Source organism: Adiantum capillus-veneris, chromosome 11 (genome assembly GCF_014529385.1).
Source record: "Adiantum capillus-veneris isolate H3 chromosome 11, ASM1452938v2, whole genome shotgun sequence".
NCBI lineage: Eukaryota > Viridiplantae > Streptophyta > Polypodiopsida > Polypodiales > Pteridaceae > Adiantum > Adiantum capillus-veneris.
In genome coordinates, this window is record NC_140941.1 from 11271042 (window position 1) to 11297123 (window position 26082).

Consider the following 26082-nt stretch of genomic DNA (forward strand, 5'->3'; position numbering starts at 1 on the left):
CGAGGGCAATTACAATGCTTTCAAGAGGGGGGTATGTCCCAAACTGGTGACGTGGCTGCCCAGTTGGTGACTGGTGGCTGTCTAGTACACACCCTCTGGCAAATGATGTAGAAATGATGACGTGGCTGCCTTCTGCTGAAAACAGCCCCGCGGGAACCATGCCGTACTGTTGACGTGGCATCCCGCAATTTGCGGCGTTATTTACGGCAGTCAACTTTTGGACATTGCTTTATTTTGCTACGCAAATTGAGAGTTAGAGAGAGAGAGCTTTTGTTTAAAAAGCTTTGCTTTAATTGTGCCGAGTGCGGCTTGAGAGAGAAAAGAAAGCTCTTGCTTTATTATTACGAGGCTTTTGATTTTCAGCTTTTGGGCTCTGCTTTTAGCATCCCTTTGTAATCTTTAAATATGTGGGCAGGGCCTCACAACTTAGGGCATCTGGACGTAGAGTCTTGAGTATGAGCGCCTGTCTACAGCCTGGTACTTTGAATACAGATTAATACAAAAAGAAATACCGAAAGGGGCGCCAGTCTTTGTGGCCAATATCTCTAGGCACGGAACTCCGCTGGGCCAGTGTCCAATAAATTGTGAACTGTGAACTGTTTTGAAGTGATTATTTGAGGTGTCGCAGTAGATTCTCGATTCTGACAAGACTCATCCTAATATAACGAAGAAAACATACAAGTGGGTCCCTAAATCTTCTTAGCGACCATAGCTAGTGCTAAAAAACAGAGGCCTTGTAAGAAACGTCCCACTCACCCCAAAAAATATAAGGAAACGTGGCAGTGGATTCCTAAATGACTATTGGAGCCCAAGGCTACTATCAAGGAAATGATCAAATCTGCGTGCCAAAACATAGATTGTGTTCTTACTTGTCACCTAACCCATGTGAGCCCAATCCCGTAGCTCCAAAACAAATCGACAATCGCGGAAAGAAAAAAATCACAGAATGCTATACACCCGCTCCAGAGTTAGTTTGGGTACCAAGGAAAGAACGATTTGTTCCACCTATCTCAGGAAGGGAGGAGTCCCATGAAGCTGCTAGCTCCTCATGTATGCATCCATAGAGGTAAAAGCTTCTCCACAACCTCCACCTACAATAGTGGACCTCCATAAAGCTACAAAGGAATCCACACCTCCCAGTGTTCAAGAATCACCTGATGAACCACTTCAAGTTCGATCCTGGGAGAGTACCTTACCACCCTTGCAACTCGATGAGGCACCTAATGTAATAGAAAACTACTGGCAAAAATCCTCACTTATTACCAACTGGAACAATTGGTTTCAAAGGGTGACGAGCACATTTCAAACGGTATGATCTACCCAAGAAAGGGGGAAGTGTTTGCTAACAGTCATCATTCACTCACTCCCCTCTCAACCTTCCTCCCTGACCTCTCAATCTCCCAATCTTAGGGAATGTATATATAAACTCTTATACTCACAAAAACAAGATTAAAATTTAATAAAGAGCAAGAGCAACTAGCAAACGAGTATGCACAATAAAAGTCAAAACATTGACCTAGACCTACACGTTCACATCCGGTACACTGAAACAGAAACCTATGTCATAAAACACCTTTGACCCTCATCACTCGAGTGATGGAGGGTAGGTAGGATTAGTACGATAGGAGTGTTTTTGTTTTAGAGTTTAGTCATTAACAAAGTTCTTTCTTCCCACCTAATGTGTCTCCTAGAGGTATTCTTTGTGTTCCCTCGTGTGTACAAGAACGTATTGCTGTGGTTAGGATTTGGACCTTCACGGGATCTTTCTCTCATTCACTCTTCAAATCAAGCGTGATCATCAACACAAACAGGTGTTTGTTGTCCATTAGCATTGCCCCTTATCTTTTTGCATCCATGTTTGTCTGCTTTAATTGTGATTGGTAGCATAATAATTAACGCATTTGCTTAGTATCAAACATTAAATTCAATGTAATTTTTGTCATAATCACTTCTCTAGGTTTAAAAATCAAGCAATCCGACTAAGGTAGTTTGACCAAGCTAGGTGTTAGATATCTTCTCTTAATACCATGGGGAATGCCTTCCTAATAATCAATGGTTACTCAGGTTCTTAATGCGATTTAGGCAGCATTGTGAGAAATGTACTAGGGCTTTTTAGTGGGCTTAGTCCCTATTGACCCTTAGCTTAAGTATTATAAAAGGAGTTTACTAGTGTGATGAGCCTGGGGAGGGTAACAACGTTATATGACCCCCAAAGTTACAATTAAAATGCTCAAAACGAACAAACAAAAAATCAAAGTGCCACAATGTAAAATCTTAAGCTACAAGAGAAATCTCAGCTTCATGTGGTACTTCACTCACATGTATCGCCTATGGTACTAGAGCCCTAGAGGTTCACAGTGTGGGCGCTTTTCCTTGAAAAGCAAAAAACCCAAGGCATACAAAATAAGCATACACATCAAAATTGAATCACTGTGAAAAGAATTTGGGGGGTCCAAGAAAAGGTAATCAGTCAGGCGATGATTTCATGAGAAATTTCTTTTATCGTAGCTTAACTACAAGGTTTTCTAGGTATAGCCTCTAGTCAGCCCTCGGACATGAAATACTTGGCTCTCGTGATTAAGCAACTTAATTGACCAGAGCAAATTAAGAAGCTTACCCATGGTATTAATAGTCGATCTTTAGTGCCTTTCGACCGTTAAATTAGCGACCCTAGACTTGTTTAATTTTTTACCTTTACAATTGTTTATGCGTTTAATTATATTACAATTTAATGTTTATTGCTGACAAATGGTTGGAAATTCGGTTACCAATTAAATAGTCTGCCTACAACTGCATATGCTTTTTAATTGTATATGAGAATGCAATTACTGTGCCAATGTTGTTTGATTTTGCAATGACTGAAGAAGGCTAAAGACATTCATCTCAAATGCTCTTCCACCTCGACAAAGAGCTTCAACTCAATAGCCTCTGAGGACAGGATCTACATCAAGAAGAGGGACATGTTAACCCTCACGCACATTCCTATCACCTACGACGGACGCTATATTATTTATTTGGTAGAGTCGGACACCGGGCTTGTCGGTCCAATAGGAAAAGGGTAAGAGTGATCGTCGATGAGAGGCACACTCTAACTGGAACATTCAAGGGATTAGTTGGCTAAGCATGGGCGCCCAAGTGTGAATGGGGCGAGTTCATATAAAAGTCAACTAAACCTAAAATTCACTCATTCTCTCATTTGTGCAATTGAAGAGTGCTCTTGCTCCGTCTCCATCTTCTTCTTCTTCATCTCTTGTGTGTGTGTGTGTGTGTGTGTGTGTGTGTGTGTGTATGCGTGAGAGAGAGAGAGAGTGTGCGATCGAGCATTGCGGCGGCACGACGGCGGCGAGGCGGTTGCGCGCGGCGTAGCGACGTCTCCCTCTTCTTCGCAGCGAGGAATCCTCCACAACAGCAAGCATAGAGCGGTGAGTGACACATCATCGCCATCTTTGAGCTTACTAGTTTAGGCTTGTTGTGTGCTTGGAGCCATTTGTGGCTCGCACACAGTGTATATGCAAGTTCCTTGCATTGACAAGTGCGACATATACGCACAGGTGGCCAGTTCGGTGGTATGCTTCCAGGTATCAGATCAATGGTATGATCTTCAGGACGAGCAGGTGGTAACAAGCCTCGCACGCCCTCTGAGAAGCAATCGGCATGAGAGTGGAGAAAATCTTTGCGTTCTTTATCAAGTTCATACATATTTGTCCTATCCTCATCATTCAACTCTTTCATAAAGATCGAGCAAACAAACAAACTGGATTTCATTAATTTTGAAATGGCCGAAGCTCTTACAATAGGGATAGACTCGTCCTTAAGTTTTCCATCGAGTACAATGCTTCTACCCTTCTCTATAGGCAAAGTCGCTTTCCTCGCCCAATAGTGACCACGGCGTTGTTCTTGTGGTACCAAGGAATTCCTAAGAGAACATCACAACCTTCCAAAGGCATTATGTAAAAGTCCTCATGCCCCAAATACCCCTGACAATGCAACCGAAGTTTGCCAATGACAGGTGTAATGGCTAGGGTGCCGCTAGAACTGCCTCTGCAAGTGGTCCCATCCGATCGGGAGTGATCTCGAGCCGCGCCGCCAATTCCGGTGAAATGAAGTTGGCCTTGGCTCCTCCATCAAAGAAGATCAGGGCTTCTTGGTCTTTCACTTTGCCCCAAGCTCGGCAAAGTTCTGTACTCTCGTCCATCATGCTGGGATCGATACCCACGCAATCTCGAACCAGTCATGTTTTCTTCTTGCCTTTTCTTCCACGTTCCTCAACTGCTCTCGAAATCTCAGGCCTTTCGTCGTCCTTGTCGTTCTATTCTTTCTGTGCCTTTTGAGGGCACTTTGCGGAGATATGCCCAGTTTCCCCGCATCCAAAACACTTCCCCTCCTTGATGTAGCGAGCTCTCTCCAAGGAGTGAGTTTGGGTTGTGCATCCTTCTCTTTCTTTTCTGATTTGCTCTTCCTCTTTCTACTTTCATTTGTCGAAGTCTGTTCGGCTCTTTGCGTCATGATCTCATTTGTGGGGTAGGTCAAACTGCCTCAGTGAATGGCAAAACCCCGTCTCACATGACTCATCAACTCTTGAATGGAAGCTGCCTTATGTTCTGAGCAGTGATCTCCGATCTCTATAGGAAGACCTAAGGTAAACCGCTCAATCTGTTCCTTGCACGAGATCTTCTTAAATGAAGAGGCGGGTAGAAAAGAGCTCCAGAATCTCTCGCAATAAGCGTCCACTATATCCTTCTTGGTCATCCGAAGATGGTTCCAAGCAGTTTGTATGTCGCGTTCATACTCTCGAATCAACCAAGAAGAAATGAAAAGCATTTTGAATTTCAGCCATTTAACTGGCGTTGTCTTGTTTAATAGAGGCGTGGACCACCAAGTTCGAGCATTCCCCTTAAAGTAAGAGGCAGCTCTCTGAATCTTAGAGTGCTCTGATTAACGCCCTCCAAAGAAAGCTATGTCAAACTGTTGTACAAAAGACAAAGCCTTCGAAGCATCTCTATAACAAAAAAACGTGTCAAATTTAATTGATTGTCCACCTTCCTTAAACTCTCAGACTTTCTTGCTTTTGTCTTCCAGAACGTCATACTAGTTGGCTTTATAAAAATTCTTCTTCTTTGCATAAAAGCTGCTGTCGTCAGAGTCTGAACTATCTGAAGACAAGTCCTCTGTAGAACTGTCAACCACGGGGCGAAATTTAGACTTCTTTGTCTTTTTCTTGCCCTTTCCAAATCTTTGCTTTTTGCTTCGCTTTTTGCCTTTTCTATCTTCTTTGCTCGAGTCAAAGGAGCTAGAAGAACTCGAAGAAGAAGAAGAAGAAGAAGAAGTCCTTCAAAGCGAACACGCTTCTTCTACTTTCTTGCCTTTTCAAATGTAGACTGACGACCCAAATAACCCGGGAAGTCAGCGCCTTTCTTATGGATTTTGTCGTGCTTTTTAGCTTTCTTTTGCGCGTCAAAAAGTTGAGCAATTCGTGCATCAACTACCTCTTCTAATTCTTGCCCTGTATACTTCCTGGGAGTATGAGGTTTCTTGAGAGCGGGTTTGTGAGGTGGTTGTGTGGTCTTCCGCCATTGCGTGTGCACCTCATCGAAAGAAGTCTGCCTCGTATATTTTGCAAATTTCGGGTCCTTCGCAAAATTAAGCATCATCTTTGTTGCATCGCCGATCAATTGTCGACACTCCATCTCTTGACGCTCCGCCTGAGTAGGCCGAGGCGGGCTGTACTCCTCGCGTGAATCTTCATTGTGATCTCTTCCCGCATCTCCAGATGAAGAGGAAGTCGACTGATCTTTGCCTGAAGCCATAGGTGCCGCGTAAAAAGGATCGGATTTCCCGTAGGAGAGAAATCGGCCGCGCTCTGATACCACTGTAACAGACTTGAACACTCCAAGTAGAGAATCTACCGCGACACCTCAAATAATCACTTCAAAACAGTTCACAGTTCACAATTTATTCGACATTGGCCCGGCGGAGTTCCGTGCCTAGAGATATTGGCCCCAGAGACTGGTGCCCCTTTCGGTACGTCTTTTTGTATTAATCTGTGTTTGAAGTACCAGGGTGTAGGCAGGCGCTCACACTCAGACTCTGCGTTCAGATGCTCTGAGTTGTAAGGCCCTGCCCACATATTTAAAGATTACAAAGGGATGCTAAGAGCAGAGCCCAAAAGCTGAAACTCAAAAGCCCTGTAAAAATAAAGCAAGAGCTTTCTTTTCTCTCCCAAGCCACACTTGGCACAATAAAAGCAAAGCTTTTTAAACAAAAGCTCTCTCTCTCTCTCTAACTCTCTATTTGCGTAGCAACATAAAGCAACGTCCAAAAGCTGACCCTTGTATCTTTAAATAAGTGGTGAGGACTTCACTTCTCAGAGCATCTGGACGCAGAGTTTGAGAGTGAAACCCTAACCGCTCTCTTGTATTTTGATGATTGATTAATACAAAAAGAAATACCGAAAGGGGCGCCAATCTTTGGGGCCAATATCTCTAGGCACGGAACTCCGCCGGGCTAGTGTACATCTATTGTGATCTGTGACTTGTTTTGAAGTGGTTATTTGGTGCTGTCGCGGTTGATTCTTGACTTGGAGTGTCCAAGTCTGTTACAGTGGTATCAAAGCACGAACGATTTCTCTTCTACGGGAAATCTGATCCCCGAAATTTTTTTTTTTCCGCGGCACCTGTGGCTTCAGGCAATGATCAATCGACTCCCTCTGCATCTGGAGATGCGGGCTGGGATCACAACGAAGATTCAGACAGAGAGTATGGCCCGCCTCGACCTACTCAGGCGGAGCAAAGAGAGATGGAGAGTCGTCAATTGATTGGCGATGCAACAAAGATGATGCTCTATTTTTCCAAGGACCCGAAGATGGCAAAATATATGAACCAGACCTCTTTGGAAGAGGTACAGATGGAGTGGCAAAGAACCACAACACCACTCCCGAAACCCGCTCTCAAGAAACCTTCTGCCTCCAAGAAATATACAGAGAAGGAACTGGAGAACGTGGTTGATGCACGGATTGCTCAGCTTTTCGATGTGCAAAAGAAAGGCAAAACGCACGACAAAAAGCAGAAGAAAGGCACTGACTTTCCGGGATATTTGGGTCGTCGGTCGACATTTGACAAGGCAAAGAAACAGAAGAAGCGTGTTCGATTTGAAGGAGTACCCAGTTCTTCTTCTTCTTCTTCTTCTTCTTCTTCTGACAGTTCTTCTAGCTCTTCAGATTCGAGCGAAGAAGACAGAAAAGGTAAAAAGCGAAGCAAGAAACAAAGCTTCGGAAAGGGCAAGAAGAAGGCTACATCTCGCCCAGAGACTGACAGTTCTACTAAGGACTTGTCTACAGACAGCACAGATTCTGATCATGGAAACTTTTATGCGAACAAGAAGAATTTTTACAAAGCCAACCAGTATGACTTTCTCGAAGATGAAAGCAAGAAAGTCCAAGGGTTTAAGGAAGGTGGCCACTCGATCAAGTTTGATACTTTTCAGGATACTCAAATGCTTCGAAGGCTTTGTCTTTTATACAGCAGTTTTACATCGCTCTCGTGGGAGGACGCTATTCAGAGCACTCCCAAGATTCAGAGAGCTACCTCTTACCTTAAGGGGAATGCTCGTACTTGGTGGTCCACGCTTCTTTTAAACAAGAGTGCACCAGTTAAATGGCTGAAATTTGAAAAGCTTTTTATTTCTTCTTGGTTGACGCAAGAATATGAACGAGATATACGAGCTGCTTGGAACCATCTTCGGATGACACGCCTCTTCATTCAAGAAGATCTTGTTCAAAGAACAGATTGAACGGTTTACCTTGGGTCTACCTACAGAGATCCGAGATCACTGCTTGGAATAGAAGTCAGCTTTTATTTAGGAGTTGATGAGTCATGCGAAGCGGGGCTTTGCCATTCACTCTGGCAGTCTGACGTACCCCACAGATGAGGCCATGACACAACGAGCCGAACAGACTTCTGGGAATGAAAGTAGAATGAAAAAGAGCAACCCAAAAAAAAAAAGGATGCACGACCCAAGCTTACTCCTGAGGAGAGAGCTCGCTTCATCAGAGAGGAGAAGTGCTTTGGATTCGGGGAACATGGACATATTTCCGCAAAGTGCCCTGATAAGGCACAGAAAGAATAGAATGATAAAGACGACGACAGGTCTGAGAGTTCGAGAGCAGCTGAGGAATGTGGCAGAAAAGGCAGATAGAAAAGCAGAACTGGTACCAGATGGCGTGGGACCTGTACCGAATCTAATGAATGAAAGTACAAACTTTGCCGCTTTTGGGGCAAAGTGAAGGATCAGGAAGCTCTTTTGAAGGAGCCAAGGCCAACTTCTTTTCACTTGGAATTGGCGGCTCGATTTGGAATTACGTCCGACAGACTGACGCTACAGGCGAAGATAGTTCGACTGGCACCCGGATGGGATGCTGCCATTACACCGAGCATTGGCAAACTTCGTTTGCAATGACAGGGGTGTTCAGCGCACCCGAGTGACGTTCTACTCAAGATCTCTTGGTACCACAAGAACTACGCCGTGGTTGACTACCAGGCAGAGAAAGCGACTTTGATAAATGAAGGGCTTAGAGATTGTACTTGATGAACTTCAATTTCTTACTCATTCTTTAGGGAGAGAACTGAACGATGGATAAAGGTTGAATACGTTTTGACCTGATCAAAAGAACGCCAGGATTTTTCTCCACACTCATGCCGATTGCTTTTCAGAGGGCCTGAAGATCAAACCATTGATCTGATACATGCAAGCACGCCACCGAATCGGCCACCTTACCGTGTGAGCCGAGTACACAATGAAAAGATTATGAACCCAATGAAAGACCTCTTGGAAAACGGTCTTGTCCAGCCTAGTACTTCACCGTATTGCTCTCCAGTGTTGTTGGTTTTGAAGAAAGACGGATCTTGGAGAATGTGCATCGATTATAGCACTCTCAACAAAATCACCATCAAGAACAGATTTCCGATTCCTAGGATCAATGATATACTCGACAAGTTACAGGGATCCTCGTGCTTTAGCAAGATTGACTTGAAGAGTGGATATCATCAGATCAAGATAGCACCAGGAGATGTCTACAAGACAGCTTTTCGGACGACTTTTGGGTTATTTGAGTTTTTGGTGATGCCTTTTGGCTTAACCAATGCTCCTGCGACATTTAACCGGATGATGGACAGGATTTTTCGAGAGTACAGGCTATTTGTTGGCACTTTCTTTGACGACATCATTGTTTTCTCCAAGAATGAGGCAGAACACAGAGATCATCTGCTTCAAGTCTTTCAGGCATTACGAGATCACACGTTAGTGATTAATGCAAAGAAAAGTGAATTTTTCCTACCAGAGATACACGTTTTGGGACACATTGTGTCAGCAACAGGAGTGCAAATGGACCCGGCCAAGATAGAGACTATCCGTGATTGGCCCGATTTGAGGAATGTCCATGAAGTTAGAAGCTTCTTGAGACTGTGTTCGTACTGCAGGCGGTTAATACGAAAGTTTGCAGAGGTTGCTTCCCCTTTGCATACCTTGACTCAGAAAGGAGTACCCTTTTCGTGGGGACCCACAGAGGTGACTTCGGACATTGAAAGAGAAATTGACTACGGGACCTATTTTGACTTTACAGGACTTGCAAAAGTCATTTGAAGTATATTGTGATGCTTGTGGTCGTAGTCTGGGTGCAGTCTTGATGCAAGAAGGCCATGTCATAGCTTACGAGAGTCGTTTGTTCTCTAGGCCGGAGATGACAGCACAGATCTATGAGAAAGAGCTTTTGGCGGTTATCCATGCTCTTACTCAGTGGCGGCATTACCTATTCAGAGCAGATTTTACTGTCTTTACAGACCATTAGAGTTTGCGCTACTTCTTGTCACAGACGCAGCTTTCGGAAAAGCACATACAGTGGGCGAACATCGTGTCACAGTTCCACTTCCAGATTGTCCATGTGCAGGGACAGAAGAATGTGGTGGCAGATGCTTTGTCTCAGAAACCGTTGGTTCTGGCTGTTTCCGCAAGACATCATAGGAGCTTCAAGGATATGGTCGATCAGTATGCCACAGATACAGATTTTGCAGATATTTTCACACGGATACGGGATGGGGAGAAAGAAGTGGGATACTCCCTTCGGGAAGGCTACTTGATAAAAAAGACTGTTGTGCGTTACACAGCCGTTGAGGGAAAAGGTTATGACTGAATGCCATTGTCCACCTTTTACAGGTCACCGCGGCATTGCTACCACCATGAAAGGGGTAGAGAGATATTTCTTTTGGCGGAGACTCAAGAAGGATGTGGAAGAGTTTGTGCGCAGTTGCTTGGTATGCCAGAAGGTCAAGTTTGACAGGCATAAGGCACAGGGATTGCTACAGCCTTTACCCATACCCACCCGCCGCTGGGAAAATATTGAAATCGATTTCATTTTTTTTATCTCCCGAGAACACAGAATAATCACGATGATTTTCCGATTACATGACATGTCTGAGACGATTGTCTCCGACAGAGACCCCAGATTTATGAGTTTGTTTTGGAAGGCAATTTGGGAGAACATTGGCTGGCGGTTGCAGTTCTCGTCATCGTTCCACTTGCAGACTGACGGCCAATTTGAGATTGCCAATTCAGTGGTTTTAGATTTATTGAAGTCTTGTATCTCGGATCAAAAGACTCAACTTACCTTTGGTGGAATTTGCCTACAATAACACGATACACTCTTCGACGGGGAAGACGCCATGTGAGATTGTGAAAAGTGCTGCGAAGGTTCCATCCTTCCTGAGCACGAAAGATTAGATATTTGAAGCGGATGAATATTCGCGAGATTTGGATACGGCTTTTGCCAAGGTTCGCGAGACTTTGCAAGAGTCTCAAGAACGACAGAAAAAGGCAACGGATCGCCATCGTCGCGACTTGAAACTGAAGGAGGATGATTGGGTGCTCTTACTTTTGAGAAGGCACACCTACGAAAGAAAAAGGGAAAGGAGAGGCTTTTTCCAAAGCTTAGTATGCGATACTACGGACCTTTCCAGATCACTGACAAAGATAAATGATGTCTCCTTCCGATTGAAACTGCCAGATACTTGGAGGATTCACAATGCATTGTATGTGAGTCTCTTGAAACCTGTTAAGGGTGATGTGCCTGATGATGGAGACCCTGATGAGCAACCCGAAGTGGAAGAAAACGAGGAGATCCTTGTTCATGAACAGATTTTGGCACATAACGATACGAAGAAAGGTAAAGTCCGAAGGCGGTTCTTGGTTAAGTTCAAGAACTTTCTTGCATTTGACGCGAAGTGGATGGAGGAGGAGGACCTAGCAGATACTCCTCGAATTGTGAAACTTTACCTCGACGTTTTGGTTTAGCATAGTCTACTCCAAACGGAACCCAGAATTCAGCTTGGCCGGAGATCTGGTGCAGTGGGATGCACAAGAGGGGCGTCACTCCGCTCCCTTGTCAACAGATGCCTCGATTTTGATACTAAAGTCACTAATGTCTCTTTGAGCTTCAGGGATACTGAGAGATGACAGTATTCTGTTGGATGACTTTATGAAATGGAATTCCTGATAATGATATTGTTTTGTTCTTGACTTCTTTTGAGTGCAGGAACTGATAGCCGAAATGACTGCAGCATTTTGGTCTAATTGATCTCGAATAGACATGGTTGCAATAGGGGTTAGTCAATCGGACATCGATGAGGTCCCGATTGGACCTAGATGTGATTGCTAGCTACATTGCCGATAAATCATGGTCTAAGATCCGAATGAATGTTGAATGTCATGTGATGTCCTGTGATGTCTGGTGATGTCCTGTGATGTGACTGTCGATTTTGTACATGTGCTAGATGTGTGGTCCTAGTACGTAGGTACTAACAGTCAGTGTCTGCTGAGACGGTTTATGGCTTTTGTCGGTTTTGCGGGTGTAATCGCAGTCAATTATGATGCTTTCAAGAGGGGGGTATGTCACAAAGTGATGACGTGGCGGACAGCAGAAACCCTAATTTTTGCCAAAAACCCTTAAATTCCTGCAAACCCTAATTTCAACCAAAAACCCTAATTTCCGAAAATCGCGGAGGCTAAAAAAAAAAATGAAAATCATGAGCGACGTGAATTTTGCTTTTTTTTTATTAAAAAAAAAAAGAGAAAAGACTCTCTAAGGGCGAGAGAGAACTGATGCTTTTTATTTTAAAAGCTTTTGGGGCTCTGCTTTTGGGCATCCCTTGTATCTTTAAATAAGTGGTGAGGACTTCACTTCTCAGAGCATCTGGACGCAGAGTCTGAGAGTGAAACCCTAACCGCTCTCTTGTACTTTGATGATTGATTAATACAAAAAGAAATACGGAAAGGGGCGCCAGTCTTTGGGGCCAATATCTCTAGGCACGCAACTCCGCCGGGCCAGTGTACATCTATTGTGATCTGTGACTTGTTTTGAAGTGGTTATTTGGTGTTGTCGCGGTTGATTCTTGACTTGGAGTGTCCAAGTCTGTTACATGTGTGTACTAGGCAGCCACCAATCACCAATGGGCAGCCACGTCACCAGTTTGTGACATGGTGTGGCTCTCAATGTGAATGAGCTGGGAGTGGCCTACTGCCCAGGTCGAGGGATAAGTCTGTTGTAAGGTTACCGAGGGTGAGTGTAAGCAACTTTGAAGGTAGCAATCCATATGATCAAGAGTGTAGAAGAGCAATTGCACTACCATCCAAGCCAAGCGTCGGGTGACTCCGGATGTAGTCACGGGATGCCTAATCTCCCGCATCTCGCGGGTAAACTCTCTAAGAGAGTCCAAAGTACTGAAGTCCCACTCCAATCTGTAGATCTAAGCAATGAACCTGTTCAAGAAGAGATCCAAGATCCTCTCCCTAAGTCCATGTAGATGCTCCTGTGTAAGCAAGTGATCTGACGTGTCGAGGTCAAGTGGTAAGTGTATGTCCACCCAAGATGGTGGTGTCTTCCCTAGGAATGTCAGACTCCCATATGCCATGAGCATGGCCATATCTCGTGTGAACTCCTCTAATGCGTGCATAGGTGTGTCCAAACTAAACCACAAGTCACCACCCCCTCGCAACCACCGAATGATGGCTGAAATGAATGGATCCCCCAAGGATCGTACGCCCGTAGATGATCAAGCCGATGTCAAAAGATACAGTGTACTGCAGCAGTCACTGAGAGACCACATGGACCACCACCAGATGGTGTCCTGGAAGGAGGTAACTGCATCCTCTGTAGCCAAGAGGCTGCTGTCCACCCAAAAACGCAATTGCAAGGTGATGAAAACGCTACTCTCCAGCAATTTTCAATGCGCTCGTACGCTCCTAGCAAGATCCGAAGCGGTGCAGAGCGTGTAGAAAGGGCGAGGGATTAATGTCACAGTCCCTGAGGTGGGCTAAAAACTGAGAAAGCAGCAAGGGTTTATGGCTAAAGAATGTAGAGCTGAAGAGGATTCTCGACGGCAAGGCACCGGATGCCAAGCCGGTGGGGCAAAGATCAGTGGGTGCTGTCCCCCTTGGCTGAAAACGTTCATGCTCCCAGCCAGAAAATGATGATGCTGATTGCCAAAAACACAAGCCAACCAAAAATGCTAGCGTCTGCTGGCCAAAGCTGACGGTAGGGGGCGATTCCGGCGATGAAAAGCCCTCCTATTGCTAGCGCTAGGTGTGGGGAGGGCAGATTTGCGGTTCTCCAGCAAAAACGCAAGGTGAGGGTTGAGGTCTTCGCAACGGATGGCCTCATAGTGATGTCGCCCCCCTCTTGGTGTAAAAACTTTGGCTGATCTGATCTGCTTCTTGGGAGAACCTGATGCGAAGATGTAGCGCCCTAAACGCTGGCGACTGATACCATGTGAGTGAGTGCGTGCGGAAGAGAGAGAGAGAGAGAGACCACAAACACAAGATATGGTGAAGACGGGCGAGCAGCCCCCCATGACTACCATGAGCAGAAGATTCTCAGTACAATCAGTATGATCTCTGTGAGATGAGATGTGGAAGTGGGTACCCCTGGCCCCATATATAGGTGCCCAAAGGGGAGGTAGGGCAAGGCCTGATAAAAATCCCCACAACCCAACAGAAAAATGAATATGGAAATATATGAGGGTGCCCGAACAAAGTGGGCGGCCGGCCCCAAACTCGGGCGGCCGGACCAGGTACAACCTAGACTATGGGTGGCCAGCCCGGAGACAAACTAGCCGTACAAGTATGCCCTAGACCTGTGAAGCAGTAGAGTGGTGTAAGTCTAACAAAAGCTTGAAACTCAAAAGCAATTGGCTCAAAAGCTCGCACTGAAAATCAATCACCGTAAATCACGCAAATCCGTACAGATTGCCATGTCAGCACAGTCAACGTGAAATGTGAAAATCCATACAGGCTGCCACGTCAACATAATCAGCGTGAAACACGGAGATCCGTACAGGTTGCCACGTCAGCAAGTCAACGTGAAATATGGACGTCCATGCAACCTGCTGCCACGTCATCAGCTAAATATGCAAGTCCTCCTGTGTGTGTGTGGGGGTTCTACTTTATTTATTCTCTTTAGGTCACTTGAGCCCCATCGTACGGGGCCCCATAAGCTGGCGGGAACTTCTTTAAAAATAGACCCACTGAGCGAGGATCTGTAAGTTGGTGAGAACTTCAACTTCTTCTGCTGCTTCTAGGGTTTAGGCCCCTCGGCCAAGATCTGCAAGTCAGCTCCGTTTTTCAATGGCTTGACATGTCAGCAATTTGTGACAAGAGTGTCAGTGTCCCGCAGAGTTCTACTGAGTTCAAAAAATATAGGGATTTGGGGCCAGTGCTCTCTTGAGCTAGAACTCCGCCACTCCCCGTCTCATGTGTCGTGCATCTCTTTCAATTCAATGCTATTTGAAGTGCTAGAAATTGTTCAGTTTGTTCTTTTCCATTAGCACGCCTCCCGTTACAGAGTCCAATTGTGGTGATCGCACAATCACAAATGAGCCTAGGGTCCCTTAACCACACTAACCACAGGGCCATGTTCACACTTGGCCGAACATAGCTCAGGCATCCATCCTGATGTCTAGGGACGTAATATGTGTGCCGCCGTTTTGAATTCCTCTCTCCTCTTAACGTTTTCACTCACTAACATTTCTCTCTCTGTCACAAATTGGTGACGTGGTGTGCCCAGTACACACACACACCCCCTTGGCAAGGACCCCTTTGGCGGGCCGAAATGGTGACGTGGCTACAGAAGACCCGTCGAAATGCTGACATCGCTGGCTGTGGCATCAACTGCGGAAAAAGCGGCCACGTGGCACTGTGTACGGACATCCGCGTTTTTACGGAAAGCTGGGGGCAGCTTTTGCGTGGGAAATCTACGCCATCTTTTGGACATTGCTTTTGCTGTTTTATTGGCTACGCAAGGAGAAGCTCTTGCTTTATTTTCATTAAAGCATAAAGAGAGAGAAAGAGAGAGAGAGAGAGAGAGAGAGAGAGAGAGAGAGAGAGAGAACCTTTGCTTTATTTTAGGCAAGGGTTCAGAGACAGAGAGTAAAAAAACCCTTTCGCTTTATTTTCAAAGCTTTTAATTTTTCAACTTTTGAAGCTTTTGGGGGCTCTGCTTTCAGCATCCCTTTCTAACCTTTAAATACGCGGGTTGGCCTCTCACAACTCAGACAATCTGGACGCAGAGTCTGAGTGTGAGCGCATGCCCGCACTCTTGTATTTGAACTCAGATTAATACAAAAAGAAATACCGAAAGGAGGGCAAGTCTTTGGGGCCAATATCTCTAGGCACGGAACTCTGCCGGGCTAGTGTCGAATCAATTGTAAACTATGAACTGTTTTGAAGTTTTTATTTGTGCTGTCACGGTAGATTCTTGACTTGGAGTGTCAAAGTTTGTTACAGTGGTATCAGAGCACGGCCGATTTCTCTTCTACGGGAAATCCGATCCCTATATTTTTTTTTCCGCGGCACTTATGGCTTCAGCCAAAGATTAGTCGACTCCCTCTACATCCGAAGATGCGGGAAGGGATCACAACGAAGATTCACGCGAGGAGTATGGCCTGCCTTGGCCTACTTAAGCGGAGCTCGAAGAGATGGAGCGTCAACGATTGATCGGCGATGCAACAAAGATGATGCTCAATTTTGCGAAGGATCCAAAATTTGCAAAATATATGAGCAAGACCTCTTTCGAGGAGGTGCACGCGCAGTGGCGGCAGACCACAGAACCACCCAAGAAACCTCCTACTCCCAGGATGTATACAAAACAAAAATTAGAAGAGGTGGTTGATGCACGAATTGCTCAGCTTTTTGACGCACAGAACAAAGCTTAAAAAGCACGACAAAAAGCAGAAGAAAGGCACTGACTTCCCGGGTTATTTGGGTCGTCATTCTACATTTGAAAAGGCAAGAAAGCAGAAGAAGCGTGTTGGATTTGAAGGAGTACCCAGTTCTTCTTCTTCTTCTTCTGACAGTTCTTCTAGCTCATCTGACTCGAGCAAAGAAGACAGGAAAGGCAAAAAGCGAAGCAAAAAGCAAAGCTTCGGAAAGGGCAAGAAAAAGGCAAAGAAGTCTAAATCTTGCCCCGTGGTTGACAGTTCTACGGAGGACTCGCCTTCAGATAGTTCAGACTCTGATGACAGCGTCTTTTATGCAAAGAAGAAGAATTTTTATAAAGCCAACCAGTATGACTTTCTAGAAGACAAAAGCAAGAAAGTCTGAGAGTTTAAGGCAGGTGGACAGTCAATAAAATTTGACACGTTTTTTGGTTATAGAGATGCTTCAAAGGCTTTGTCTTTTATACAACAGTTTGACATCGCTTTCTCTGGAGGACGTTACTCGGAGCACTCTTAAGATTCGGAGAGCTGCCTCTTACTTTAAGGGGAATGCTCGAACTTGGTGGTCCACACTTCCATTAAACAAGACAACGCCCGTAAAATGGCTGAAATTCAAAAGGCTTTTTATTTCATCATGGCTAACTCGAGAGTATGAATGCAACATTCGAACTGCTTGGAACCATCTTCGGATGACCAAGAAGGATATAGTGGACGTTTATTGCGAGAGATTCTTCTACCTGCCTCTTCATTTAAGAAGATCTCGTTAAGGGAACAGATTGAGCGGTTTACCTTGGGTCTACCTACAGAGATCCGAGATCACTGCTTAATACAAAAATCAGCTTCCATTTAGAAGTTGATGAGTCATGCGAAACGGGGTTTTGCCATTCACTCTGGCAGTCTCACCTACCCCACAGATGAGATCATGACGCAAAGAGCCGAACAAACTTCGAAAAATGAAAGTAGAAAGAGAAAGAGTAAGCCAAAACAGAAAGACAAGGATGCACGACCCAAGCTTACTCCTCAAGAGAGGGCTCTCTATATAAAGGAGGGGAAGTCTTGTGGTCGTAGTCTGGATGCGGCATTAATGCAAGCAACGGCGAGAGCTACGCACAGATACGAAGAGTGCGTGCTATCGGCTTCTATGTGTGGTAAGTTCCTACGAGCTTCGGTGTGAGTTTTCTTCCAACTCGTGTGTCGGAATGGAGCGTGCAGCATATCTATAGAATCACAACGAGTAGAGCTACACATTGGTACCATCGGGGTCAAGTTTCGATCACCTGTATTTTTCGGCCTGTCTTCATACGCGTTTACCGCACGGAGTGGTTATAGGTTGATTTTGCAGTTCAAGTCTTTAGGGTGTTGTTCTTACTTAGTGAATAGACTTCCCCTTGAGTTTGAGATCGATTCAATGATCCTAGATCCTGTTTCGTATAGTATTCGTTCGTAGTACGGATTTCAGTCACTTGCGTATTTTAGAACTTAGATTTGATTTCCTTAGTAGTGATTGTCGTTAGAAGGTCGAGTAGGTGATTTGACACCCACCTAGTTGTTTCCATGCGCCTGCGGGTCAAGCTCCGTCCTCGTCTGACAAATTCTGTTGTTGGTTGAGTTCTCGCTATTTAGCTTCCGCTAGCGGCGTAACCGCCTTAACATTTGGCGCCAAATGTCATTGCCTATGAGAGCCGATTGTTTTCAAGGCTGAAATTGACAATACAGATATGTGAGAAAGAGCTTTTGGCGGTTATCCATGCTCTTATTCAGTGGTGACTTTACCTACTCGGAGTCGATCTTACGGTTTTCACAGATGACGGAAATTTACGCTACTTCTTGTCACAGAACCAGCTATTGGAAAATCAGATGCGATGGGCAAACATTTTGTCACAGTTTACTTCCGAATTGTCCATATGCAGGGACACAAGAAATTGGTGGCAAATGCTTTGTCCCGAAAGCCATTGGTTCTGGCTATTTCCGCGATACATCATAGAAACTTCCAGGATATGGTCGGTCAGTACGCCACGAATACAGATTTTGCAGATGTATTCAGTTGAATACAGAAAGGGGAGATAGTACTGGACTATTCCATTCGGGATAGCTACTTGATGAAGAAAACCATGTTGTGCGTTACACAATCGTTGAGGGAAAAAGGTTCTAACCAAGTGCCACTGTCCGCCTTTTATGGGTCGCCGCAGCATTGCTACCACCTTGAAAGAAGTAGAGAGAGAGACTTCTTTTGGCCGAGACTCAAGAAGGATGTGGACGAGTTTGTGCACAGTTGCTTAGTATGCCAGAAGGTCAAGTGTGACAGGCATAAAACACAGGGATTGTTACAGCCTTTACCCATACCCACCCGTCTCTTGGAAAGTATTGAAATGGATTTCATCTCCCGAGAACACAGCGTGGGCACGATTGTTTATTGCCCAGGTCTTCCGATTACATGGCATGCCTGAGACGATTGTCTCCGACATGGACCCCAGGTTCACAAGTTTGTTTCGGACGACTATTTGGGAGAACATAGGCACGCGATTACAGTTCTCATCATCGATCCACCCGCAAACTGACGGGCAATCAGAGATTGCTCATTCAGTGGTACTAGATTTATTGAAGTCTTCTTTGTTGGATTAGAAGACTACTTGGGAAAGGTTTTTACCTTTGGTGGAATATGCCTATAGAAACACGATTAACTCTTTGATGGGGAAGGTGCCATTTGAGATTCTTGAATTTGCTACCAAGGTTCCATCCTCCCTTATCACGAAAGATAAAATTTTTCTTTGAAGCCAAACAATTCAGGAGGGACTTGGTCTGAGAGGCTTTGTAGAAATCTCAGGAAAGACAGAAAAAGGCAACAAATCGCCATCGTCGCGATTTGAAATTCAAGGAAAACGATTGGGTGCTTTTACATTATGGGAAGGCACGCCCGAGAAAGAAAAAAAAAAGAAAGCGGCAGCTTCGTGTGGACCTTTCTAGATTTTCCAAAAAGATAAATGATATCTCCTTCCGACTGAAACTGCCTGACACTAGGAGGATTCACAATGCATTTCATGTGAGTCTTGAAACCTTTTAAAGGTAATGTGCCCGAAGATGGGGAGCCTGATGAGCAACCCAAAGTGGAAGAAAACGAGAAGATCCTTGTCCCAAAACAGATTTTGGCACATAAGGACAGAAAGAATAAGGGTAAAGTGAGAAGGAGGTTCTTGGTTAAATTCAAGAACTATCCTACATTGGATGCGGAGTGGATGGAGGAGGAGGACCTAGCAGATACTCCTCAGATTGTGAAACTTTACCTTGAAGCTTTTGGTTTAGCATAGTATATTCCAAATGAAGCCCAGAATTCAACTTGGTCGGAGATATGGTGCAGTGGGTTTGCACATGAGGGGAGTTACTCTGCTCCTTTGTCAACAGATGCCTCGATTTTAGAATACTAGAGTCACTGATGTCTCTTTCAGCTGCAAGGATACTAAGAGCTGACAGTATTCTGCTGGATGACTTTATGAAATGGAATTCCTGAATATGAAACTGATTTGTTCTCGACTTGTTTAAGTGCAGGAACTGATAGACGAAATGACTGCAACATTTCAGTCTGAATTATCTCGAATAGACATGGTTGCAATAGGAGTTAGTCAATCGGGCATCTATGAGGTCCTGAGTGGATCTAGATGCGATTGCTAACTGCATTGTCGATAAATCATAGTCTAAGATCCGAATGAATGTTGAATGCGATTTGTCATGTGATGTCTAGTGATGTCGTGTGATGTGATTGTCGATTGGTACATGTGCTAGATGTGTGTTCCTAGTGCGTTGGTACTAACAGTCAGTGTCTGCTAAGACAGTTTATGGCCTCTGTCTGTTTTGCGGGCGTAATCGAGGGCAATTAAAATGCTTTCATGAGGGGGGTATGTCACAAATTGGTGACGTGGCATGCCTAGCACACACACCTGGCAAGGACCCCTTTCGCAGGCTGAAATGGTGACGTGGCTACAGAAGACCCGCCGAAATGCTGACAAGGCTGGTTGTGGCGTCAACTGCGGAAAAAGCTGCCACGTGGCACTGCGTAGGGATGTCCGCGTTTTACGGAAAGCTGGGGCAGCTTTTGCGTGGAAAATCTACGCCAGCTTTTGGACATTGCTTTTGTTGTTTTATTGGCTACGCAAGAAGAAGCTCTTGCTTTATTTTCATTAAAGCATAAAAGAGAGAGAGAAAGAACCTTTGCTTTATTTTTTAGGCAAGGGTTCACAGAGAGAGAGGAAAAAAGCCCTTTTGCTTTATTTTCAAAGCTTTTAATTTTTCAACTTTTAAAGCTTTTGGGGGCTCTGCTTTTAGCATCCCTTTGTAACCTTTAAATACGCGGGTTGGCCTCTCACAACTCAGAGCATCTGGCCGCAAAGTCTGAGTGTGAGAGCCTGCCCGCACTTTTGTACTTTGAACTCACATTAATACAAAAAGAAATACCGAAAGGAGCGCCAGTCTTTGGGGCCAATATCTCTAGGCACGAAGCTCCGCCGGGCCACTGTCAAATCAATTGTGAACTGTGAACTGTTTTGAAGTATTTATTTGTGTTGTCACGGTAGATTCTTGACTTGGAGTGTCCAAGTTTGTTACACTCTCCTACACCTTGGCTGCGTTTTCATGGTGATCTCTCTCTACATTGCAATATCACTTTCTCTCTCTAGCCTCCTACTACAGGCGCTTGTGTGCAAGTGTATGCTGATCTTGCCCGTGTGGTGGGCTGGCCCAATGCAAAGGCTTATTCGGTTGAGTATCACTAATAAATCCGAGATCCGGTGCGGTCGTGTTCAACAGGAGGTTTGCTCGCACTTGCAGACTTGATTGCCATCGGATTCACCTTTTCCGCTGCACCTTCAACAATAAGTTCCACAAACAATGCATTGATAAAAGGCAACCTCGCCTCTTTGAGAAAAGAACCCAAGAAACGGAGGAAGTACTACTTGATAACAAACTCATGGCAGCACTTAGCCCAATTGAGTCCTAGCAATCAGTAGCATTTTGTCACATGACACATCCCAACCCCATGTGTCCGTGGACAAGCTACACCACAGCAGGGTTCAGTCAGTTCAGTCAAGTGTAGATTAACAGTGATCTGGCACTTTTGTGAGTCTATTCGTAGACCGTGCATGCCCAGTCACTTAGCATAGATGCATATCCTCCGATTGCACACAACATGATCATCGGAATTCCCATCAGAATCCATTAGCATCAGTTAGGGAAATTTCCCAGTGCATTTAGCCTATTTTCCTATTTATTGGTTATTTTCATTTATTATTTTTAAGTGACTTTCCAACAAAAGTAGGTAGGGCAATTTTGCTAAGTTAATTTATAAGAAAACCCAAGTTAATTTATAAGCAAACCCAAGTTAACACTTTCTTGCAGAAGAGGCAGCAAGAGCTCCCCGCTCAACAAGCAACTTCTCAGCAGTACCCCCCAGAAGTAGACCATCACCATACTCCCGCCTATGGCGTTTCCTCTCTTGCAGTCATCGCCATCAACCACCATGCCCTAGCGTTAGCAGATTCTTGCAGATCAGCCCCATCCTCTGTGTTTCCCGCGACAGAATCACTTCAGCCCTTAGCGTTTTTACAGCAAGTTACTAACGCCAGGATCTCAGCTACAAGCCCAGTGTTTTTTGGTTTTCTGACCCCAAGCTGCCTGGCATTTTTGGCATGAGAAAGACAGCATCAGCGTTTTTAACTTTCAGCCCTAAGCGCATCAGATCCATAGCATTTCTGGCACTACGGCGCAGTAGAAGGACCACCCCAAAATGGTTGCAAATGTTCCAGCCATAAAAACGCAGCAAAAACAGTCATTTTCAGCCACCGAAACAGTCCCGAAATTCAGCGATTAGAAGATCTCAGATTTCAGCCATCAAGTCGTCGTCGTCACCACCGTCGTCGTCGTCGGCATAGTCCCATTGCATCAGTCCATTGCATTCGCATTGTACACCTTTGTGCAATCAAAGTAGACCACTCTCGCCGACGAGAGTGGAGCCTTCGGAGGAGGGTTTTACAACCTCTCGGGTGTCGTATCTCTTCTCTCTCCTTCTCTCAGTCTCATTCACTTGCACGCACAATATCCACTCACTTCGTTCATGATCACAGCACTCTCCATAAAACGGAAAGCTCTCTCTTTCCCTAAGAACTAAAAGGAACCTTGAGCAATAAAGATCACTAATCTTGAGAAAATACAACATTCATTCCGCTGCACCTAACATTGGTATCAGAGCTTTGGAAGTGTTCTGCATTACTCAAGGAAAGAACCACAAGAATTTTTTTTGCTTGTTGCGATCGCACGAACTCAAGTTTACTTGGGCTTGGGCGTGGCGATTCCTAATCGTGTTTTGTTGAAGAGTGACAAGAATCCCAAGAAAGAAGGGCTTGTCCAGCCTCCCCTTGTGTCTCTTTTCACTCGTTGAGAGCGGACCGTGCACTTAGCGGCCGGCCAATCGACGTGAGCTGGAAAAAAGCAACCTTGGTGTGAGCGCAAGGCCGCCAAGGGGTGCGCCCGCAGAAAGGAGTAGAACTCAGGTGAAGAGAAGATCCTTCTCAATGCGATTTGCAAGCGAAAGAAAACCTGAAGAACCCAAGACCCCCAAGAACCCAAGTTCCTCGTGAACTTAAGAACCCACAAGAACCCACGATTGCAGAATGGTCATCACTCGAAGCGGAATGGATACTTCGCTTACAGGTGATAAGCATGAGAGAGACGAAGAAGAATTTTCCCCACCAGGAGGTTTTTCCAACCCTTCCCCATCTACGGCAAGGAGTGCACTCCCCATCTACGGCAAGGAGTGCACTAACTCCTATGGAGGCTTTCAACAAGAGGATGATGGAAATAAAGTTAGAACGCGAAGAAAGAGAAGCAGGAAGAAAAGCCTACAAAGAACAAAGGGCAGCCATAGATCGCGACTAGAGAGAAGGAATGGCAGCCATACACCGTAAGTACGACTTGGAAGCCAAAGAAAGAGAAGCAAGATTTGTTCGCGAGAACAAAGCAAGCATGCAAGAGTTCTTGCGACTCTTTTCTCAAGTTCAGGCACCGATGCAAGAGATTCGGGAAAAGGAGACTCTCTCAGTCTCTTTTTCTCCACAGCATGACACACAGGATTTGCATGATTATGAGAAGCATGATGATTTGAATGATAATGATTTGCACGATGATTTGGATGACAAAGACAAGCATGATGAATTGCATGAACAAGATGTGATTGTTCACAAGGATGATGTGTTAGTTGATGCTTTCTCTAGCGAAGCTAACCTCGTTGTAGATTCGATAAATCACAAAGGACCGATCTTGGCTTTCGAGTCGAGGTCCAAAGAACCCCCACAAGCCAATTCGATCGTTCAAGAAGAAGCGATCTTGGCTCTCGAGCCTTGGTCCAAAGAACCCTCACAAGAAGTATTATATGTTCGCATGATTGATACGCACGCATTGTTCGAATGTTTCATTCGTAATCGTTTCCTGTATTTTAGTCAACATTGTTATGTGATCCCTTTCCCTAGGCATGATATATTGTATGTTGGACACGTTTCTCTCATGGATGAGCACGAATGTATGCGAATTGTTCATGAAAAGCTCAAAAGTTTGTATGTCAGGAAGTCACATTCCATGTCTATTCCTTGGCATGACACGGTTGTGGAAAGAGCACATGATTATATGAGCACCAAGCATGGGCATTTCCATGGTGATTTGCCACAGTTGATTGATTTTGATCAAACAGAAAAGATTCGAGCGCATTGTTTGCGTATGTTTGATGAACGGGTTGTCACTCCGTCTCTATGTTCATCTACATTGCATACACAGTCTTTAGAGAAGCCAAGATTTTTTCCCTTCACTTTATATGGAATGGGTATGTTCATGGTTTTGTGTTGGAGATGGTTTCAAGAATTTTTAGCCATGGAGATTCTTGAAAACGAAAGAAGCAGGTCTCTAGACGAAGTTGAAGCAAGGAAGGAGATTCACAAGATTTTGTGTCGCTTTCGGCGCGGCCCATTGAAGCAAGCGTTGCAGACCTTTATGAAGTTCAAGTACCGCACGACCCACACATCAGAGTGGGCCGACGAAGAGTCCCTTCCAGGATTTCGGATGCTGTTGGCGATCTCCCTCGACGCCATATAGTTCGGTACCAGTACCTCACTTTGAGAAGGAGGGGATATCACGTGACACATCCCAAGCCTCTGTGTCCGTGGACAAGCTACACCACAGCAGGCTTCACTCAGTTCAGTCAAGTCTAGATTAACAGTGATCTTGCACTTTTGTGAGTCTATTCGTAGATTGTGCATGCCAAGTCACTTAGCATAGATGCATATCCTCTGGTTGCACACAGCATGATTATCGGAATTCAATCAGAATCCATTAGCATCAGTTAGTGGAATTTCCCAGTGCATTTAGCCTATTTTCCTATTTATTGGTTATTTTCACTTATTATTTTTAAGTGACTTTTCAACAAAAGTAGGTAGGGCAATTTTGCTAAGTTAATATATAAGCAAACCCAAGTTAGCACTTTCTGGCAGCAGAGGCAGCAAGAGCTTCCCGCTCAACAGGCAACTTCTCAGCAGTACCCCTCAACAGTAGACCATCGCCATACTCTCACCTCTGGCGTTTCCTCTCTTGCAATCATTGCAATCAACCACCGTGCCCTAGCGTTAACAGATTCTTGCAGATCAGCCCCATCCTCTGTGTTTCCCGCGACAAAATCACTTCAACCCTTAGCGTTTTTGCAACAAATTACTAACGCCAGGATCTCAGCTACAAAGCCCAGCGTTTTTTGGTTTTCTCACCCCAAACTGCCTGGCGCTTTTGGCATGAGAAAGACAGCATCAGCGTTTTTAACTTTCAGCCCTTAGCGCATCAGATCCACAACATTTCTGGCACTACGACGCAATAGAAGGACCACCCCAAAATGGTTGCAAATGTTCCCCCATTTTCAGCCATAAAAACGCAGCAAAAACAATCATTTTCAGCCACCGAAACAATCCCGAAATTCAGCGATTAAAAGATCTCAGATTTCAACCATCAAGTCGTCGTCGTCACCACCGTCATCGTCATTGGCATAGTCCCATTGCATCAGTCCATTGCATTCGCATTGTACACCTTTGTGCAATCAAAGTAGACCACTCTCGTTGGCGAGAGTGGGGCCTTTGGAGGAGGGTTTTACAACCTCTCAGGTGTCGTATCTCTTCTCTCTCCTTCTCTCAGTCTCATTCACTTGCACGCACAATATCCACTCACTTTGTTCGTGATCACAGCACTCTCCATAAGACGGAAAGCTCTCTCTTTTCTTAAGAACTAAAAGGAACCTTGAGCAATAAAGATCACTAATCTTGAGAAAATACAACATTCATTCCGCTGCACCTAACACATTTATAGACTTGCTTTTATGACTGAACGATGAGAATATACACACAGAGCACCTGAACACAAAGGTTTCATACTGACAACAACTTCAGCCAGCCAAAAGGACTTGTTGGAACTACTGACCTGGTATAGTTGCGGCCCATTATCATCATACCCTGCAACGAGTAAGGACACTCCAAAGGGCCTCACTCCTCTGCACATGGAAGGAAAAAACCGATTACTATCTATAAGAAGGACAAAAGGGTGGAATCCAATTTGATGTGTTCAGAGACCGAATAACAATCAATATATGCTTACAAACATCGCGCACTAACAATTAAAGATGATTATAAAACCGCATAAAGTACAAGCAAAGCCATTAGGAGAAGCTGCAATTTCAAAGCTTGGGAATTGAATAACTACACATAGACGGTTGAAAACTCATTTCTACACTTCGGCAGCACAATCTATGTTAATATCT

At 44.8% G+C, this 26082-nt stretch overlaps 1 protein-coding gene across 2 annotated transcripts in view; it reads right to left on the reverse strand.

The window, feature by feature from the left end:
- Positions 1–26082, reverse strand: part of LOC147446885 (proteasome subunit alpha type-2-A) — a 59245-nt gene that overhangs the window by 32251 nt on the left and 912 nt on the right. For both annotated transcript variants that reach the window (XM_086522829.1, XM_086522830.1), the window contains exon 6: positions 25746–25815. In XM_086522829.1, the coding sequence (XP_086378955.1) occupies positions 25746–25815 (70 nt within the window). The remainder of the gene's footprint in view (positions 1–25745; positions 25816–26082) is intronic.